Genomic DNA, 20,577 nt, shown 5'->3' with positions numbered 1-20,577 from the left:
TGTTCTTGCCGCAGTGCTCGGCTGGAGCCAGAAGACTTAACAACTCCGCTAGCTGTCTTGACTGTTCCCTGTAGCTTCACTCCTTACAGTCACGCTCGTATCTGACCTTCTCGAGGCTGCAGCACTTGCTTGTGTAATTGGGGCTCATCTTATTTCTAGTAATCTCATGGAATTGCTTTAGGGGGTCAGAGGCGTGCCACCTCCCTTTGATGTTTCTTCCATCCTTACGTTTCAGAGAGGTGTTCCTAGTCGGAGGATGGAAACTCTGCCAAGGCGGGGGTTTGGGTTTAATTAGTTCACTGCAGTGCCCGTGTTTTTAGAACTGTATCTGGCACTCAGGATATTTGTGACGTGAACGATACACAAACGCGTTCACAGGAGCAGCAGCTGTTTAAGCTGCCCCAGAGGTGGGCATCATGTTTAATAAAATACAGCAGGAGACATTTTTAGTAGTTCCTGCCAGTGTATTTAATGAGAAGGCCTGATTCCTTTTGATTATAAATTATTCAGTGGATACGTGTCTGATGTTCTCAGGTTGTTTCATGGACGTATTTCTGCCAGCGTGCTGGTGTCCCCACTGCACAGGGCCACGTGGTGTCGTGGCCACGCCTGTGGGGGGCCATGTGCCCTCGGGAGCCCATCACGGGTGGCGGCGGAATGCTGCTTGCTGTGTGTATGAAATAAGTGAACTCAGATTCTGTCGGTGTGAGGTGGATGTGGCATTCTCACTACCCTCTTTTTAACAAGTGAACTTTCAGGTCTGAAGAAATACGGTAAATTGGTGGGGATGTTCTTGGATTAAAGAGGCGCGCAGTAGCGGATGCCCTTGCCGTGTGTGCGTGCCAGCCCCTCCCGTCCTGCAGGGTTCAGCCTGGGTGACGCTTGGCCCGCCTTTCTGCACGCGCACGCTGAGCAGTGACTGCTTCCCCACTGCGACAGGGGCAGTGAGGGTGGCGGCTGTCGGGCTGCTGGTCCTGCTGGAGAAGCAGGGGCAGCCTTCCCGATGGGCGCCTCCGTTAAGCGTGGCTGTGTCTGCTCCGCGGGGACCCCGCAGCGGTTCTCAGACTGCTGGGCCTCAGAACCCCCTGCACTCGCAAAGGCTGTTGAGGACGACGGGCGCTGAACCTACCAAGAGGTGTCACGTTACAAGCTAAAGTTTCAAATGACTTGAAATAGTTATGTATTGGTCCAGCTAAAAGTAACAATAAACAATAAAAAAAAACCCACATAAAACATTTTAATGAAAAACAGCGGTTTTCCGAAACAAAGCTCATGGAGTGGTGGTGGTCACCTCTTTACAAAGCTCTTTAGTGTTTAGCTTAATGGGAGGCTGCTTGATTCTTCTGACTGCCCCCGCGTCTGATGTGCGGTTTTAGCTGAAATAAAGAAAACGGGGCCTCAGATCCGTGCTTGGAGTACGTCAGTAGCCTTTTCAGATAATTGTGGATGCTGCACGAAGCCTCAAAGGCAGCTGGTTTCCCCGTGGATCTAACACCATGTCAGGGAGCTTCTCGTACCCTAAAATGGGTTTGTTTTGTACTTTGAATCAACCGCTTACCCGTGTGTGATTCTGTTTCAGTGAATTACTGTCTTATCCAGGTCTTCCAAATGTTGACAGATTTTATCATATAATAATTTTCGAAAAACACATTTGTTAATAACACCACCAGTGTCGTCAGAAAACTCTTTTTAAGTTTTGGGGAGCTGTTGGTTGAGATCTTGGTGACAGATGCAAGTTTTCCAAAATTCTAGGGGTTTTTTGCTTGAAAGCTTAAATTTTACCATTGGCAACAAACGCCGTCCATTGTTCTGTTCCTTTCACTCCAGAGTTTTCTTCCTAAAATATAGGTCCGATCGTGGGTCTTGCTGGCCAGTCTCCATCCATGACTTGGACCCCAGCCCTCAGCATTTTGACAGTTTCCAGCCTTGCTTTAAGCCTCTACATCAAAAAATTTTTTTTTGGTATTTTCTATTGAAGTATAGTTGATTTACAATGTTGTGTTAGTTTCAGGCCTACAGCAAAGTGATTCTGTTGTATACATATACATATGTTCTTTTTCATGTTCAAGACATTGAATATAGTTCCCTGTGCTGTACAGTAGGTCCTTGTTTATGTATTTTATACATAGTAGTGTGTATATGTTAATCCCAAACTCTTCATTTATCTCTCCACCTTCCCCTTTGGTAAATAACCATAGTTTATTTTCTATGTTTCTGTGTCTGTTTTGTAAATAAGTTCATTTGTGTCAGGGTTTTTTTCTTATGAGATTCCGCATAAATGTGATACGATACTTGTTTTTCCATCAGACTTACTTCACTTGGATATGATCATCTCTAGATCCATCCATGTTGCTGCAAGCCTCTACATTTAAAAAAATGGCTTAAAACAACGTAAATTTATTACTCTAATGGTTCTAGAGGTCAAAAGTCTGAAATAGGTCTCCCTGGGCTCAAGTCCAGGTTCTGGAGGGTGTGCTCCTGAGAGAGCCTGCTCCCTGGCCTTTCTCAGCTGCTTTCTCGGCTTCTGGGGCGGGTCCCCTGACAGCCCAAGCCGGCAGTGCTGATGGAGCCTCTCACAGTCCACACCTCTGACACTGCCTCCTCCTCCTCCCCCATCCTCCAGGGACCCGGTGATTACATCAGACCCACCCCAGGAATGTCTCCTCATCCAGGGTTGGCAGATTAGCACCTTCATTCCTTCTGCAGCCTTACCTCCTCCTTGTGGTGTCACTTAACGCAGTCACAGCTTCCTGGAAGTAGGATGTGGACATTTTGGGGTTGGGGGGCATCGTTCTGGCTGTCACATTCAGGCCTCCCAGTTCGTATGTTTCATTCCCACTCTGTGTGGACGCTGGATAAGCAGCACGTGATTGCAGAGCCTTGCTGAGTCTCCAGGTGGAGCCACGACTTGCTCTTCTACCAAGACGGACTCACAGGTGAATCTGCGGGCTGTGAGCCTCATTCATCCTCGTTTCTCTCACTGCTCTTGGGGTACGTGGCACAAGATAGACAAGTAGCCATATGTTGTCAACTTTGGACATTTGATTATGGGCTGTGTTTTAGAGGCTATTGAATGAATGTTCAGTTTCTTTGGCGTGATAGTGGCTTTACCATTACTCAGGTGAGTGTCATTCTTAGGAGTTACCAAAATTCTTGGGTCAGGTGTCATGGTAGCTATTAGAGCTCCTGATCAGATGGTTCATGAGAAAAGTGTACACTTACATAAAAAAAAAAAGCAAATGTGGTCAAATGTTAAATATTGGCAAACGTAGATGAAGAGTATGCAGATGTTCATTTAACTTTTCCAGACGTTTGGACATTTTCGTTTCAAAGTAGAAAGTGGGAAAAAATGAGATGTTAACGCAGAATGAACGTACGGAAACTGTGGGTTGGGACGGAGCAGGGTTCCTGGAAACCTGGTTTGCTGCATTGAAGCCATAAAACACTAGCTGTTGACTCGCATCCTCGTGTGCGTTTTTGGCTCAGCAGTAATTCTCTGTGGGTTCACATTAGGTGCAAATCGTGTTCAGGAAGTGTCACTAAACCTCCCCGGGAGAGCGGAGGGGTGTGTGCAGTGGAGAACTGGGACGACTGAGGAAACAAGAACTGTCTGTGCCACTCGCCCGGGAGGTTCTTCCTCGGTGCCCCTTGGGGGAGTGCCCATCGCTGTTTTCAGTGGCCACTCTGAGCCCTCAATCCCATTCCTTCCGGGACTGCAGGCCCGTCGTGACAGGGGCATTCCTCCATCTACAGCAGTCTGTGGCCCTTCCTGAAGTCTCAGGGGAGGGGACACTCAGTGCCGGCTGGGACAGTGCCCCAGGGCTGCATACCGTGCACTGGGACTCCGATGCCAAATGCCAGGGGCAGCTTGGGTGGGAGAGTGGCCGTTGCACAGGTGGGAGTCCCGCTGTTTCCTGAGGATGAAGCTAAGATTTTCAGTCCCTCAGTGCCAGTGTCAGGAGAGGACTCACTCCCCTCGGTGGCCCCTCACACGGCCCCCGAGCTTTCGCAGCTCCATCTCTGTGCCCTCGACGTGTGCAAGTCGTCTGTTGAGACGATCCTTTGCTGTCATTCTTACTTGAGATACGTTCACATGTCAGTGGAGGTAACGAATGTGTAGATCCTCTGGCCTGGAGGCCGCCCACACCGATTCCCCGTTGTCTCCCCTGCCCAGTCGGCGGTGCCCCCACCCGATGCTGCTCCGTCTCCGTGGTGAGATGCCCCCCCCCCCCTTTTTCGGTTGGTGTTACAGCTGAACCAAGTCATTCCACCCTATGACAACCACAGGCTTGGAGGTTCTGGGACCAAAACAGTTTAACAGTCTCCTTTGTCTCCCAGGAGCCTGAAGCCTCATCTCGTCCCTCCTGAGACGTCTGAGCTCCAGTCCAGGACCCAAGGCTCCCCGGGTGCCGGGGTGACCAGTCTTCACGCCACAGTCCAGGTACAGTCTGCGCGCCAGCACCCCGGCAGGAGAGCCGGCTCTTTGGTGCTGGAATGTTATTTGTTTAGGCCTTTTGTTGGCCGTTGGCTTTTTAAGTTCACTGACAAGTAAGCCCTAAATAGTCTTTTTCGTGTCTAACTGCTGTGCTTTTCAGCCTCATCCAGCTCTTCCGTCCCATCCACTCATCAGAAAAGCCTTGCCTTTTCGCTCTGGTGGCTTCTTGAACTCCTGGCTTCACTTCTAGCTCGTGCCGACCTCTCAGCATCCTGGATGGCCAGGCCTCCCGCCCAGGGCCTGGTCAGCAGGGCGTGCTGGGGAGAGAGGGTGTCCCCTCCCTTGTGGCGCGGACCCCAGGCACTGTGTGGTCTGCAGCCCTCGGAGGGACGGCGCCCGGGGGCGGCCGCGGCACTGGGGCCATGATGCACCTGTTCTGGGTCTGCCTTTGACTCACGGAGCCTCCCGTTTCTCAAGTTCAAGGGCCAGGCCAGTCTCCATCCTGCCCCCAGACTGCTCGTCTGGCTCCTGTTCCTCTCCCCTGCTTTTCACTCTTTACTTCAGACTCTCCCGTAGCTGGTTCCTGGGTGTCGGTGCTGTAACGACCGCTGTCGGTCAGCGTGTTTCAGGCTGGACCTTAGGGGGTCCTCGGAGCCCCGGGGCCCTGGGGGGAGGTCAGGGTCAGCCAGCAGGGCTCCACGACCCCATTGCCCTTAAGTAAGAGCGGCTCCAGCTTTGCCTGATGCTTATATTTGGCTTAGGATGTAGTTTGGAGCAAAAGGATCTGCTGTGAAAATGCTTGAAAGCTGTTGCTCCGGTTATTTTTTTGATTAAAATAACAGGTTCACTGAGTATGGAGACTTTGTCGTTTTTGTCACTGTTTTATTCATCACAGAGGTTTTCAGGGGTGTGTGTGTGTGTGTGTGTTTGTAAAAGAACCGCCCCGACCTTCCTCGCTCCCTCTCACGCTCTCACGGTCCCGCGGGACCACTCACAGTCTCGCTTCCGAGTCCGCAGCCCCGTGAAGAAGGCACACACAGAGTCAGCAGCCCTCGCCGAGCCCTCCGTCAAGGAGCTAGGTCGGGGGCATAACCGTGACCTTGGCCTCGTGTCGGCACCCTTGAGCCCACAGGCTGCCTTGGGGGACAAGGGGGTCAGGACTCCCCAGCCCTGTGTTCCCCGAGGTTTCTCCTCTGAACCCCCGCGTATGGATGAGGCTGTTGCAGCTTGCAAGTGTCAGAAGCAAAGGCGCAGGGTGACCAGGTGCACTTCTCCTCAGGTGAGATCCTTGCAGCAGGGAGGTGGGAGGTTTTCCCATCCTAAGCCTTGAATATCCTCTTCCTTTCTTCTCCTTTTAGGGGACTGTTTAGTAAAAGTGCCTAAGTCACCCTAAGTTAGGGCCAGTTCATTCTGCCTTGTCCCTCCTCTTGCTGCCATAGCGGACGTGTCTCTGCTGTCTTAGGGACGATTCTAGAGTCTGCCCCTCTGTTACCAATACCCAGCCTTGTGGGGACTACTCACATCTGAGTGAAAAGCCTCAGATGTTGGTTTCTCGGGGTCAGCAGTGCTGTGATGAGCGGGGCAGGGGTCCCTCGTTGGCTTCTAGGCCTGCAGCACAGGCCCCGGGCCGTGTCTGGATCAGGGCCCTCACAGCCCCACCGCCAGGCCAGGTGACAGTCTGGCCGAGACAGTGCTGGAGACCTTGGCCTCTGCTGCTTGGTCATGCTCTTTGTTTTATCATGTTGTCTTCTCCTGCCAGGAGGGCAGGGAGTGTGTCCCTTCCCTGCGGTTTCCTCCACACAGAGAAGGGAGAGGCACGTCGTAGGTGGCAGGTAAATACTTGTGTGATGGATGGTCACTTGGGTCTTTTCCCAGGATGGGCACTCTGAGCGCAGGGACAGCGACTTGCTTATCTTTGCAGCTCTGGTAACTCCTCCAGGAGTGGCACAGGGTAGACACACTATTTTTAAAAAGTGAAATAATGGCCACTTAACATAGACCATTCTTGCAGAAAGAGGAAATTACTTTCAATCATTCTGCCTAACCAAGAAAAGACAGTTTCAGGTGAAGTAAAGGTGAAGTCCATCCCTGAAGCACAGAGAGCGAAAGAAACATCAGGGCCTGTTTTGGGTCCTTGAAGGTTTAAAGAGAACGTAGATGCAGACTCACTTATGATCTCATGGCCGCCTGGCCCACAGGTTAGTCAGCTGTCACTGTGGACAAATCACAGACTCAGGGGCCTAAACACACATCTGCCTTGTCACAGTGTCTCTGGTCACTAGTGAGAGCGTGGCTTGGCTGGCTGCTGTGCTCCGGGTCCCACGAGGCTGCGGTCAGGCTATGAACTAGGGCTTGGTCCTCACCTGAAGGCTCACCTGGGGTAGAATCTGCATCCGCGCATCCTCAGGTTTTGGCCAAACCCATTTCCTCACGGTCCAGCCCCATCCTCTGGTGCATTTTCTCCTGGCCTTTGGTCGTTCAGTCAAGCATTCTGGGATCCACGGGCCCTCATGCAGTTGGCCATTTGCTTCCGATGTTTCAGAGTTAGTTCAGGCAACCGGCGTGACATTTTCTATCACAGACCGTTCTGTTACCACCTACTGCACCTGTCCTCCAAGTGTTCCCGTAAACAGAAAACTTCGTGGTGGGGGAAAGGGCGACAGGTGCTCCTTGGACTGAAGATGGGAAAGGTGGCCAGCCTCAAGCGTGGGGGACTCTGGCATTTCTTTCAGATTTTTGATGCTTTTCTTTTGGGGTGAATATCTGAAATCTTAGCCACCAGTGAAGTGAGTTACCAATATGCCAGCAAGACCTATCATAAAACAAGGCATTTCCTGCCAGATGTTAATTCTGCAGGACGTGCCCTATGCAGATAATCCCCATGGTAACCAGGGGCGTGGACACTCCCTGTATCTCAGGGCTCCAAGGAGAAGAAGCAGAGACGGGGAACAAGTGGCAGGTAAATAGGAAGCGTATAGCACTTGCTTCCGCAAAGGGCTTTATCAGCTGGATTAAAATATCTCGCTTCAAGGTAAATGTATTGATTTGCTACCTGAAAAAAGAAGTCTGGGCCACGAGCGGCTGGCGGGCTGGTGCCCTTTCCCCCTCCAATCTGTCCTGCACAGCAGGACCTGATTAATCCTCCAGGTCTGATTTGTTGATGCCCTTCCTTTGCCTAAAACCTTCACGTCTCCAGTGTGAACCTCTCAGCTGCGCACCCGGCTCACCTAAGCCTGTGGTCCGGGCCAGCCCTGGTCCCCACGGCCCGTCGGGCACTCCCACCTCAGCTGTCACCTGTCGACGAGGGTCACCTGGGGCTTCGTCTCCTGGGAGGGTCAGGGCATGACCTTGACCTGCTGAGAGCTGGGAGGTGAGCAGTAATTCGCTTCTGTCCCGCACAATGTATGGCGCAAAAACACATGTTTACAGGTTTTTCTCTCTCAGCAGCTGTTGGCTTTTGAACAACCTGTGCACCTCTTCATTTTTTGTTTTCCTTAAATCTCTTCTTTGGAACTCACATTGCCTTTTCTGATCTGAGTCTGATTCCCTAAATGGTACAGATTTAGGCTCAGAGAGGTGTCCAGGGGCCTGGCCCCTGAGAGGTAAGACCATCTCTGCCAATTATAGATCCTTTACTCTTGGCTGTTTTTCTAGGTAAAAAATGGCCAAATATTGACAGTTTCATATGGTTCAACCCAATCCTATAAAAGACTAAGTAACTAACTAACTGACGTGAGCTGTGTGTTAGGGCATGCGGGGCTGTTCTGGCCCCGGGGGTACTCGTCTCAGAGAGAGTTTCCTTATTGTTTTCCAGGTGAGCCCTGGTTGAATTCCTTTCTCTTCACATTTACTTTTGGAAATTTCCAGACACGCACTTGTAGAGAGAAAGCATGACAAAACCCCACATTCCCAGTTACCACGCCTTCCTGGTCAACTTTGAGAGATTTCCTTCCTCTTAATTCAGAGGTACACACACTGGAAAAATGACGAAACGCTGAGAAAAAAACCTGATAAACTCCCGTCCAAACTACCTTGATGGTCCTTCTAGACCATTCTTTACACTCATACTCATATATGTTATATTATTTTTAGGGGATGCTCTACCTGCTTTTATCAGGGACACGATGTCTCCAACATAATGTTTAATCTGTCTGCTTTGGCCAGCTCTCTCCCTCTGAGTCTTCGCCTCTGCATCTGTGTGCTCTCCAGAACTTTCTGCTGAAGCCCCGGTTGCGCCCTGCTGCCCACATTACCTACTTGTCCTCAGTCCCAGATAAAGCTCCTTTTGCCTCAAAGCGAGTGGATCTTGGCCGGCTGGAGAAAAGTGGGTGGGTGCCTTGATTCACTCCACTGTATGAATAGCTAATTGACTGCATTTTTACCGGAGTAATGGCTTTCAAGAAGGGGTGTTCTTAACCCACATGGATTTTTTTTGGTAGGATTTCAGACAGGGTGACAAAGTTCTTCAGGCAACAGGAAGAAGAGACTTGATCAAAGTTGTGTCACGTTGGCACCTGGCGTGGGACAGGGCTTCTGGAATTAGATGACTGGGTTCAGATCCAGCCTCCACTGTGTACAGGTTAGGTGACCGTGCGACCCCCAGCTGAAGTCCACTCTGGCTGTTGGGAGAGGACTGACAGTTGCCACTCTGCTGGTCTCTGGTGAGGACAAAATGAGCTCACGTGTCTTGGCCATCCCTGCATTGGAATCTGCACCTGGAAGCTGCCCTGCCTAGTGGCCGTGTGGCCATGTGGACCCCAGGGCCCTCCTCCAGGGCCGCCTCCTTTGGCGGCTGGAAGTCAGGACTGAGAGGCAGAACCTCTGTTTTTCCATCAGGACTTAGAGCTCCCAACGCGGGGCTGCGCTGCTGTGCGTGGGACCTCAGAGGCCTCAGGCTCTTCCTGCAGTCAGCTCTGCTGAATTGGCAGGAAGAGCCGGCCTCAGGGGCAGGGCTCCTGGGGCTTGGCTCTCTGGTGGGGCCGAGGGTGGCGGACTCCCTGAGGTTGAGCCATCATGGAGGACCTTGTGGCCCCCAGGCCAGCAAGAAGCCACAGCACCTGTTGGTTGTGGATTCCAGCAAAGCATACTGGGTCTTTATGACTGAGGCTTCCAACTGGAAGCAAAGACATGCCCAGGCGCCTCACGGGCCTCAGGCCTCTGTCCTCACTTCTCTTCTCCTTGGAGGTTGTGGTCTGTGAGACGGATGGTTAAAGCCTGGTCCCACCCCCCGTCCACCTGGCTCCCAGCCCAGATGCCCTGCCTCCTGGGCGAGGACTGGGGCTTATGCTTTGCCTTGAACCTGGCCGTGTGGAGACAGGGCATCATAACAAGTGTGAGATCTGTGAATTCAGTTATATCCTCAGCATCTTCCTTGTTGCCCGGGGTCAGACGAGTGTAGCTCTTGGGGGCTTTACAAGAGCTCAGGCCCCAGAGTCACATCCCACGGCAGGCTCCGGCTGCCCGGTGAGGACGTGTGGTGCGGGCCGGCCCTGCCCCACCCTGCCGCCGTTCTGTCTGCTGCATCGTTTGGCCGCCACCTCCACTCCCGTGCTTTGGGCTCAGTTCTGTCACTTTCTTACCCACTTTGACCTGCCTGCTTCTCGGGCCACCTTTAGCGTCTACCAGTGCCCTGTACGCTCCAGGTTTTTAATTTTAAGAACTTGCACCTGGGACCCCTGACATCTGGGGGAAGTGAATCTGGCTCTAAGAACAACTTCCTTCAACCCAGATTTCGTTCCTTGCCCTGAGTCTCCTCCCCTACGGTGGCCCACGTCCTGGAAAGCTCTCTTTTTGGACCCCCTCTACCCCGCTGGGTCACTCCGTTGTGAGCCCTCTGCCCTCTTCCTTATTAAAGTTGCAGGAGCTCTAAGGCCCTGGGGCTCCTGGGGGCAGCCACTCACCCGACTCTGGAGGGGAGCTGAAATGACATATCTGTGTCCGCCCCCCAACCCCTGTCAGTGCATCCCGTGGGTGAGCATTCTGGCAAAGACCTGCTTGCTTCAGCCTGGGACACATGTCGACCACAGTCTGTCTCCTACTGGAGTGACAGATTTTACTTTAGGTGGCTTGCAAGTTTGGGGCCATCGTAAGGACTACTTAAAGGAAGGGCCGAAGTATTGACAAAATTTCAATGTAAAGATTTTCTCCAAAGGATGGCACTTATGAACTTAGTGTCTGTGACAGCCAGCAACGTCTGACCCCTCCTTCCCTCCTGCCATTAAGCTGGACTTTTTCAGTGATGGACCTATCATTCCATTTGAGAGTAAAAAAAAAAAAAAGAAATGATTTACACCTGCCCAGCTTTACCAGACACCTTCAAAACACAGCATCCTAAACTCTATCTCTGCAATCTGGACCCATTGGACCATTTTGCTCTGGTTAGGTAGTGATTACTAGAGTGAAACTTGGAGTTGGAGATTCTACGGGAAAGGGACAGATTTTCTTTGCTTTTCTAAGAGGATCCCGCCTGAGGTGTTCTTTAATAATAAAATTCAGAGTAAGACAGATCTGAGGCTCTCACTGTTACAGGATTTCTATCAGAAACTCAGCTGCGAGGGTGGGCGTCAGCTGTTGTACAAATTCCGCCCCACGGGAAAGGACCACCTCCTTCCCAGATGACGCTGTCAGAGCATCCTGGCGACTTTCTGCGTGACCCCCGACAGCAGGGGTCCAAGTGGACCTGCGTTGCCCGTGTCTGGCGTGGTGAGGGTGGCTTTATGCAGGGAGGTTTCATTTGGTCTCACTGTTGGTTGAACGACCAGCTTTGGAGTCCAGGCAAGAATGTGTGTGATGGTGTAACGTGAACAAAACACTAGCGGAGAGCCCCCGGGAGAACATCGTTTTACACTGCTTCCAAGGAGACAGAAAGGACGTTTCTGAAAAATAAACCCAGGACACGGTCAGTGAGCATCTCATTTTCTCCTACCCTGGACAGTGGGAGAGGACACCTGGCTCAACACACCTGTTCACTCTGCACTGTCAGCCCTGTGTTTTTGTCCCAGTGTCTCCCAAGGGAGTCGGGCCTGCCCGTTCCCCAGACAGCGAGGAGAACTTCAGGAGTAACCGAGGTGAAAATAATGGGGAGTTAATCACCTGTCGGGGTCCCTTCTGTGCTCCCCGTCCACTGGTACCCGGAGCCCTGCCCTCAGGGCTCCTGGGAGGAGGAACGGCCAGGACCGTTCCTGAGAAACCGGGCCACCATGTCCCCACTTTGAAGAAGTCAGCTGCGCCCGGCGAGTCATGGTTTGTGGTCTCAACCAAGAAGTGCCTTTCACCTATATTTGAAAACCAATATCTGTAACTAAATTTACAGAATTCAGTGACCAGCCCTCTTTCTTCTGAAGATGATGCTGAGGCCCCAGGGTTGGTAAGGGGGTTCTTGGAGAGGGTCTCCACCTGTGGAAGCCCTCCCCATGCCCGTGACTCCCAGGGGCACGTGACACATAGACTGCAGCTCCGCCTGTCCAGGGGCATCGTTACCACCTCAGGTGACGTCACTGGGCTCTCAGGACTGTGTTCCCAGCCTCCAGGGCGCCCCTCGCCAAGTGTCCCAGTGGGGTCGCTGACAGCTCTGGCTTCTGCTCCAGACGGCAGCACACCCTGAGGAAGGTGTGTGAACCGTGGACCAGATGGAGTGTGTCTTATCTTCCCGAGGGAGCGAGTGGCTCACTCTGGCCTCCTGGACCCCTGGGTCCCTTTACTCTGTGAAGCTGAGGAAAGAAAATGCTATTTCATTGCCGTGTCTTTGCTGTGCACTTGGCTTTTGTTGTTTGGGGGAGATAATCCGTTTATTATTCACCAAAAAGTACATGTAGGAGCTAATGGGAGCAGGTAAGCACTCTCTAAATATGAGTCACATTTACCGACCAAGCTACAAACAGTGCAGGTGACAGGGAGCTTTCATGCACTGCTTCCCTTTAAGGTCCCTGGCTTCTTAAAACACTCCTGCCCTCCCCCAGGTGATGCTGAGAAGCTCCTCGCTGCGCCTTTGCAGGCCCCAGCTCAGTGTCTCCTGGTGAGGGTTGTGCAGAAAGGATGCATCTTCCCTCATAACTTGGGACCCAAGCAGTTGTTTGTTAAAGGCTTTGTTGTGACTCACACTCTGACTGGAATATGTCCCGGTGACTCCTGGAGGGAAGAAAGGACCAGGCAGGTCCTGCTCCCCCGGCTCGGTGGCCTCGCTGGGCACCCCCGCTTCGGCGCTGACCCGGCTTTCAGAACCTGGCCAGTCACGGCCCCAAACGAGCCGGGAGCCGCTGCTGTCTGTGCGGGTCTCCCGTTCCGTCACCTGTGCTCTCTGCTCTCGTCAGACCCCATGTCTGTGATTCTCTGGCTCCACTGCTGCTCCACAGATCAGGCCACCTTCCCTCATTTCCTCCACTTCCTCACTGCCCGGTGATGTCACTTCCTCCCCACCGGTGACACCGCCCTCGCCCCTCCGGAGCTCTGTGACCCTGTTTGACACTTGGCTCTCTGAGTTGTTTTTCCTCATCTTTACAAGAAGGAGGCCAGATCAGATGAGTTTTATTCCCCATTTGAGCTAAAAACTTTGAGTCTTGGGAAACTGTTTTTCTCCCCTCTTGACCTGTCAGACAAACAGAGGGGACACCTGTTCCCCTGTGACCTGGCGCCAGCCAGGATGGGACCCACCGAGGGGCCCTGGCATGAGGTCGGTGCAGGGGCCAGACCTCCAGGGCGTGGGCGGGGTTCCAGGTGGTCAGGCGTGGATGTGGCCGGACCTGCTGTCCCATTTATTTAGACTCTTTGCTCTCTGGTGACTTAATGGCAGCAGAGTTAGGTTAATAAATACCGATTGATCATAAGGATGAATTTTTAGTTGCTAGAAGGTTGCTAAAAGTCATGATGATAGTGTATCCCTGCACATGCTGTTTTTTTAAGCTCTTATTTTAGAACAGTTTCAGATTTATAGAAATGCTGTGACTGTAGGATGGAGAGCTGCTGTGTGCCCCACACCAGCTTCCTCGGTCACTGACATCTTCCATCAGTGCGGTGGACACAGCTGAGCCCATACTTTGTTCAGATTTCCGTAATTTTCCCTGCCGCCCTCCTTCTGTTCTGGGATCCCATCCTGTCCCATGTTAGGTTTAGTGTCCCGTCTCCTGAGGCTCCTCCTGCTGGTGAAGGTTCTCAGACTTCTCCAGTTTTTGATGACACCCGCCAGTCAGTTGGCTGTTTTGTAGAATGCTCCTCGTCTGTGGGTTGTTTGCTATTTCTTCTCAGTAGACAGGGGTTATGGGTTTGAGGACGAAGCTCGTGGAGGTCAGGGCCCTTCTCGTCACATCATACAGTCAGCGTGACCTGTCACCACTATCAGTGTCGCCCTTGGCCACCTGGCAGAGGTGGTGACTCTCAGGTTCCCCCGGTGAGGTTACTGTCTTCTCTCTTTTCCATGCGGTCCTCTTTGGAAGGATGGGGACCTGCGTTCCTCCTGCTTGGGGCTCCCGGCAGCCCCGCCTCTTGGAGTGAACTCACTGGTGACTGGCCCGTGGCCACGGGAGAGTGACTTGAACGCTGACCTGGGATGCTGTTCACCATGTGGGCGGCCTCTGGGGACCCCCACTGGATGGGTCCCAGGTGAAGATTGGGTGCCATGTGCTCGTGGCCCCTCTCAGAACGTGATCGGGGGTGTGTCATCTTAGCACTTGGGGCCAACACCTTGGTCCAGAGGAAGAGTGCTTCCTGGAGCAGCGACAGTTACGAGAGCCCTGACCTGGAATAATTCAGTGCTTCTCTGCTCTGGACCTGGCTCTGTGTTAAAGTGGAAACAGCTTGGTCCCTGCTCTCGGAGGGCCCCAGGAAGGTCTAGAAAACGTTGCCATTCCAGGCCTCTGGGTTTTAATAATTACACTAAAATACGGTTGGGTTTGCTTTCCCCAACAGCACACGTGAATAGGATCTTGCTTCTCCTGGTAAACTGTGTGATTACTGAGGGCAGGAACGAGGTCCTCCGTTTGTGCTTCCCATGCTCTTTCTGCTTAGGAGGCTCTCAGTTAAGAGTGGCAGCTCGGAGACCACGGGGTCATGGCCGGTGTGCTGGTGGTTCTCATGCTGCTGCAGCCTGAGACCCGGAAGTGCGGGCGGATGTTCTGACGGCAGGTCCTGGGATTCTGGGCTGTCAGGTGTTAGCATTAAGGGCAGTGCAGGACCCCACTGGCTTCTGTGCTGCAGACGAGGGGGTTGATGGGTGAAACCAGGGGCGGTGACGAAGCAAAGACCTCTGTCTTTCTCTCGGCAGGTTCGAGCCGCAGAATGGGGTGCACAGTGCTGGTCAGCATCGGGCAGCAGATGCTGCGGCGGAAGGTGGTGGACTGCAGCCGGGAGGAGAGCCGGCTGTCCCGCTGCTTGAACACTTTCGACCTGGTGGCGCTGGGGGTGGGCAGCACGCTGGGGGCCGGCGTCTACGTCCTGGCGGGAGCCGTGGCCCGGGAGGACGCTGGCCCCGCCATCGTCATCTCCTTCCTGATTGCCGCGCTGGCCTCGGTGCTGGCCGGCCTCTGCTACGGTGAGTTCGGCGCCCGGGTCCCCAAGACGGGCTCGGCCTACCTCTACAGCTACGTCACCGTGGGCGAGCTCTGGGCCTTCGTCACCGGCTGGAACCTCATCCTCTCCTACATCATCGGTGAGTCCCCGGTGCCCGGAGCCTGTGCCCTGCCCTCTATACCCCGTGGGCCAGACCCACTCAGCTCCCCAGACAGACTGCGCCTCTCTCCTCCCAGGGATCTGCCTCCTCGCCTGACTGTTACACATCGTCCCGTTTCCCTTAATGGAAGGAGAGGCACCCTGTGGGCATCACTGCCCTTTTAATGATCCAGCCCATCGGCCCTTAGCGGGGGCGGGCCAGGCCCGCAGGAGGCCAGTCTTGTCAGCACCAGACCCAGAGGCAGCAGGACGCTCCTGACGCGTTACAGAGCAGGAGGTCTCCTGCAGTATTTTTTTCTGATTACTCGAGTAAATATATCACTGTCTGATGCAGAAAAATTTGGGAAATGTAGAAAAGCACAAAGAAGAAAGTGGAAATTACCCTGTGTGACAGACTGGAGAAATCGATTCTCTTGTTCATTCGTTCAGCAGTTACCGATGCCTCCTCTGCCCAGGTCATGCCAGGTTTAGGGCACAGTGGAGGGAAAGGACCCTCTGTTCATGGCATTTAGGGATATAACCATTGTCAGTACTTTTGTGAACCAGGGGTATCATTTTTCCTATTGTGTCTTTTTTAAAAAAAAATAAACAAGACATAGTAAACATAGCGTCCTCATAGCATCGACTGGTTTTCCAGAGTAGTGCTTCTGATGACGACGTTCCCATTACATAGATTTATATACAGGTGACTGAGTGGACGTCATTGTGGGATATTCAGATTGTTTCCAGCTGCATTGTTATTATAACCAGTTAATTACTTAATGTCTTTGGCATGGCCATGGTTTGTTTTTTTTTTTCCCTTTAAAATGGTCTAAAGGAGGGAGGGTATAGCTCAGTGGTAGAGTGCTTGCTTAATACGCAAGGTCCTGGGTTCAATCCCCAGTCCCGCCATAAAAAGTAAATAAACAAAAAAATAAATAAAACTAAAATGGTCTAAGAAGCAGGCTGTCTGGGTCAGTGGGCCTGTGTTACCTGCGACCTTCCTGATAGCCAGGGGCCCCTTTTCCTCACATCCTTGCTGACTCTGGACTCTGGGCATCAGCGTTAAAAACAACCAAACAACAAACAAAAACACTAAAAACAGTCTTTTTTGTTTGGTGGGTTAAAATGCTTTGTTTCTTTTCACATTACTTGTATTTTGATTACAGCCGAAGCTGAGCTCGTCCAGTTAAAAGACAAACCCCCTGAATGTATGAAAAACTGTCTATAAATGGCGGGTCGCAAACGTAGAACCACAGATGGCAACTAAACATTCCAGTTCTGTTTTTGCAAGCTCATTGTAACAATATCAAAACCCAGTAAGGTAGGGGGGTTGAGCTGTGTGCCCCCTTCCTGCACTCGCGCCCTGGGGATGCCCAGGGCAGTGCTGCCTGCGGGACCCCAGCACCAGGTCCCCGTGTAGGTTCCGCCAGGCGCTCTGGGCGACGCCTCCCTTTCTTCCCAGCGCCTGCTGCGAGTCTACTCTTCTGAGTTGGAAATAAGATTCCTAATCGTGGTTTCTCTCAGCGTAACACCAGAGCTTAAACCACAGACACTCACAAGCTGCAGTCTCTCGGGGGGGAACGCAGCTACTTTAAAGGGGCCGCTGTCTTCCCGAGGATTTGCCTGCGTGTAAAACACATCGGGGGGTGTGAGGCACCCGCTGGTTACGGACCTGCGGGCGAGGGGGCCCAAGGCCAGGGTGGTGTCTGCTCGTCAGACATGTCCCCACGTCACCGCCGGCGATTCTCAGCCATGGTCCTGGGCAAGGGCAGCTTTTCCATCAAACATGTTTATTTTTAAAGCCATGATTCTGAGATGGGGAGAGGTAGGCTGGAAGGAAAGGCCGGGCAGCCCTGTCACGTGGCCCTCTCAGCAGCGAGCAGGCCTCTGAGCCTTTGCTGTCACTGGGTGTGGCCTTGATGGACAGAACTTGTAATGGCCCAGCTACTGAGGATGGAGAAATGTGCTTACGCTTTTGAGTTGTTGGAAAAATTCTTTGCATGAGACCAAGTAGTGAAAGAGAGCGTCTGCAGGTTGCTCTGGCCAGATGCTGCGGGTGGCCCAGAACATAGTCACCAGCAAGGCCCCTTAAAAAGTAAAGGAAAACGCTGTATGTCGATACTGGAATTTGAGCGACATTTCCTGAGCGGTGATGGACGCCTGCTGGAGGGGCCGGGGGCCTGCCTGGGTGAGCTGGGGACTTCGCTGCAGATGGGGGGCCGGCCCAAGCCCCCCTTGTCCATCTCCTCCTCCATACGGGAGGCTGGCTCTGTCAGCTCCGCTGCCCAGAGGGTCTTGGAGAAGAAGCTTCCAGAGAAATGAGGCTCAGGTCACGGCCTGCAGCCCGTAGCCAGGGGCGGCCATGAAATCAATTGAATGGCTCGTCCCCGGGAGTTCTTTATGTGATGGAATAAAGTCGGCAGAATTCAGTGCTGTCGGAGTGCCTTTGGGTGCTGAGGGGACATTATTTTCCTAAACTTCCGTCACTGTTCACTTAGACACACAATAGAAATGCACGGTACACATGTGAACATTGGTTGGGTGCAAAATGCGAGGCTCCCCAGGCTTCCCACTGCTCTGCAGACCCGGGCTGGCGCTCGGTCCTGAGTCAGCATGTCCCGGGGTCAGGCTGCTGCCTCCAGGTCCCCGCGCACCCGCTGCGGGCCCCGCGCTGGCGCCCAGACGTCGAGCCTGAGGACAAGCCGTCTGCTCGCTGTTCCCCGCCAGTTCCCGCTGACGGTGTGCTTCCCGGCAGGTACCTCCAGCGTTGCCAGAGCCTGGAGCGCCACGTTTGACGAGCTGATCGGCAAGCCCATCGGGGAGTTCTCGCGGACGCACATGGCCCTGCATGCCCCCGGGGTGCTGGCCGAGAACCCAGACATATTTGCTGTGATTATAATTCTCATCCTAACAGGTAAGGCCGCACCCTGAGAGGCATCAGGTTGGCGTGAGGGCTCCGAGGTGGAGGACGGGCTGCTGTTCAGTTCTTTTCTTCCTTTTCTCATTCTCCCATCCCCCGACTTCTTTTTCTTTGTGTAATTAATGCAGACGTTTTGTTTGTCCAAGTGGCTTATAGAGATTCACCCAGGACTGGCCTATTGAATAGCTGCCGAGTTGCCTGTCATTTAAATTAAGAGAATCTCAGCTGTTTGGCTAACTGCTGGTGGACTAAGACTTTGCTAGTGCTGCAGGCTTTTGGTGCAAGACTCAGGAATACAGATCTTTTGACCCGCCGGATGGCCACTTGGAAAGAAAAGTTGGGGTTCCTCAGCCAGGGTGATGGGGAGGGGGGCCCCCAGGGCCGTCTGGGACTCTGATGTGGGCCTTGGTGTGTGCGACGCCTCGGGTGGCTTTACACCCAACAGCCGTCAAAACACCCTTTAAATAAATAAGTTTCACCACAAAGCTGCTGGTCCAGAATTTTGGAAGTGCAGACGTGGCTCGTACACAGCTGATGGCAGCCTCTTCTCAGTGACATTTATCCGTGTCTCAGCCCCTCGGATGGGAGTTTTGCAGGGTAAACATTAAGCTGAAATGCGGATAAATTCTCCTCTGAGGTTGGAAGATCTTGGATGGGTGTTAAAAACAACACGGCTTGTTTGCCACACGCATCATTGATGTGGTTCTGCACAGGCCAGTCTCAGCAGTGTTTGTGGTCCAGCCGGCAGGAACGTGTGTCAGAAACTAAGTTTGCAGGAGTGAGATTTTCACAAACACGGGAGGGAGGGGCGCTAAAGAAGAAACAGAGCGGAGTGTGGTGACGTCTTCCCTGTGATGAATTGCTCAGTTCTCTTCTAATGTCCGTATTTCAAAATTCAGTCTGTTAGGTAGAGCAGCTTTTATTTTAAAGCATATAAAAGGCACCTCCCACACCTCTTCTCTTGCCCAGCCGAGAGTTCATACAGGAGTGAGCCCTGTGGTCCCCAGGCTGGTCCTGCTGCACCAACAACACGACAAGTGTCGTCACATGGCCCCTGTGTTTTTATCGCTCGGTGGTTTTTTTATCGTGGGTTTACCTACTAGACCTCGTCTCTGTGCACTGCGTCCAAGGGGGACCCGGACGTGGTAGGGGTTCCACACCCCAGACGGCCGTCACTGCTGATGCTGCTCCACCCTACGGTACGTGCGAGTGAGTCCTCATCTGAAAAACTCGTTCGGCTGAGAAACTGAGCAACATGTCTCCTTGGAGGAAATGAAATCCTGCTCCTGAGGGCAGTTCTCAGGGATGGATGTGCGGAGGGAGAGGCTCTCTTCATCCTAGGGGATGCCCTTGCTCTCCATGGGCCGTTGGCTGAGCTGTCCCCGTCTCTCTGTCCCTCGGTGCCCCCCGGGTTAGCATCTCGATTCAGAGGGCATCTGGAGATGGAACTCTGCTGGCTTTGTTAAACATCGCGCGGACTTCGGTTATGTTGATCCCTGCCTCTGGAATGAGAGTTAATTCAGCCCCCTTCCTCTCCAGAGGTTTGGTGCTGCTGGGATTTCTTCTTAAGTCACCCTCTCGTCCCCGCCCCAGAAGGACTTGCCTGGTACGAGGTTAACGCTGAGACAGAGTTTTCTGTTCACGTGCTTTTTGCAGGGCTTTTAACTCTGGGTGTGAAAGAGTCAGCCATGGTCAATAAAATATTCACATGTGTCAACGTTCTGGTCCTGGGCTTCATCATGGTGTCGGGGTTTGTGAAAGGATCCGTTAAAAACTGGCAGCTCACGGAGGAGGATTTCCGGAATGCGTCCAGTCATCTCTGCTTGAACAAGTGAGTTGTGGCTTCTGTGTGTCACGTCCACGTCCTTGGGGGATGTAACTGGCTACAACAGTACAAGTCTTTTCTAAAAAATATAATTTAAATTAGAATATTTTGTTATTTATTTTTCGCAGCCAAGTAGCTGAAGGTGTTTTATTTGTCTGAAGTTTGTGTTAGTTTTTATGTCCTGGTACTTGACTGAACATTGTAAGACAGGGGAAGATATTAGGGAAAACAGAATCTGCCTCTAATTCCAAAATTATACACAGTTGAGGATCATTGTCAGACCCAGTAAGTAATCTCTTTTTCCTCGTAATCTGTTTCATGGTCAGCCACTGAATTCTGTATTCGGAAAGGATTTTCGCTGCAGTACAGTGGTAGGACCACTTTATCTTGAAATGCCTTCCTATCTAATAACATACAACAAGGGAAAAACTGCATGGAACTTTTATCACAGACTATTATCAGAGGTTTTCGGAATTACTAAAGTATCAAAATGTGACTATAATCATCTCTGTCACTTGCACTCAGCTCAGGCCGCATCCGCCCCAGGAGCCGTGGCCCCATCACCCTTCCGTGCCTGTGGCTCAGGACACCCAGGGTTAGAGGCAGGCGACTGGCCAGCCCTCGAACCCTGTGCCTTTTCAGGCCTCTCAGTGCACCCTACTGGCAAGCTTATCTTAGCCAGGAAACAAAAGCCAAACAATTGTATCTTTTTGATCCTTTTGTCAGATTTTCGAGTGAATTTTAGGGTCCCAGGAT

The 20,577-nt window shown here is 52.5% G+C and overlaps 1 protein-coding gene and 1 long non-coding RNA gene across 4 annotated transcripts in view; one reads left to right on the top strand and one right to left on the bottom strand.

Annotated features, from left to right (window-relative positions):
• Positions 1-20,577, top strand: part of SLC7A1 (solute carrier family 7 member 1) — a 66,152-nt gene that overhangs the window by 29,723 nt on the left and 15,852 nt on the right. For both annotated transcript variants that reach the window (XM_074377992.1, XM_074377993.1), the window contains 4 exons: positions 4,339-4,441; positions 14,691-15,074; positions 17,832-17,990; positions 19,653-19,827. In XM_074377992.1, coding sequence (XP_074234093.1) covers positions 14,705-15,074; positions 17,832-17,990; positions 19,653-19,827 — 704 coding nt within the window. In that variant the 5' untranslated portion in view covers positions 4,339-4,441; positions 14,691-14,704. The remainder of the gene's footprint in view (positions 1-4,338; positions 4,442-14,690; positions 15,075-17,831; positions 17,991-19,652; positions 19,828-20,577) is intronic.
• On the bottom strand, positions 11,204-12,872 carry LOC123615817 (uncharacterized). Of its 2 annotated transcripts, none has more exons than XR_012511622.1 (3): positions 11,918-12,872; positions 11,528-11,709; positions 11,204-11,310 (listed from the first exon to the last, which is right to left on the bottom strand). It is a non-coding gene; the product is annotated as an uncharacterized LOC123615817 (long non-coding RNA). The 2 variants fall into 2 exon arrangements; XR_012511623.1 differs by lacking the exon at positions 11,204-11,310 and having other exon boundaries at positions 11,355-11,709; positions 11,918-12,144; positions 12,534-12,872.

Source organism: Camelus bactrianus, chromosome 14 (genome assembly GCF_048773025.1).
Source record: "Camelus bactrianus isolate YW-2024 breed Bactrian camel chromosome 14, ASM4877302v1, whole genome shotgun sequence".
Classification (NCBI taxonomy): domain Eukaryota; kingdom Metazoa; phylum Chordata; class Mammalia; order Artiodactyla; family Camelidae; genus Camelus; species Camelus bactrianus.
Note: the sequence above shows the minus strand (reverse complement) of the source record. Positions and strands in the feature narration are given on the sequence as shown.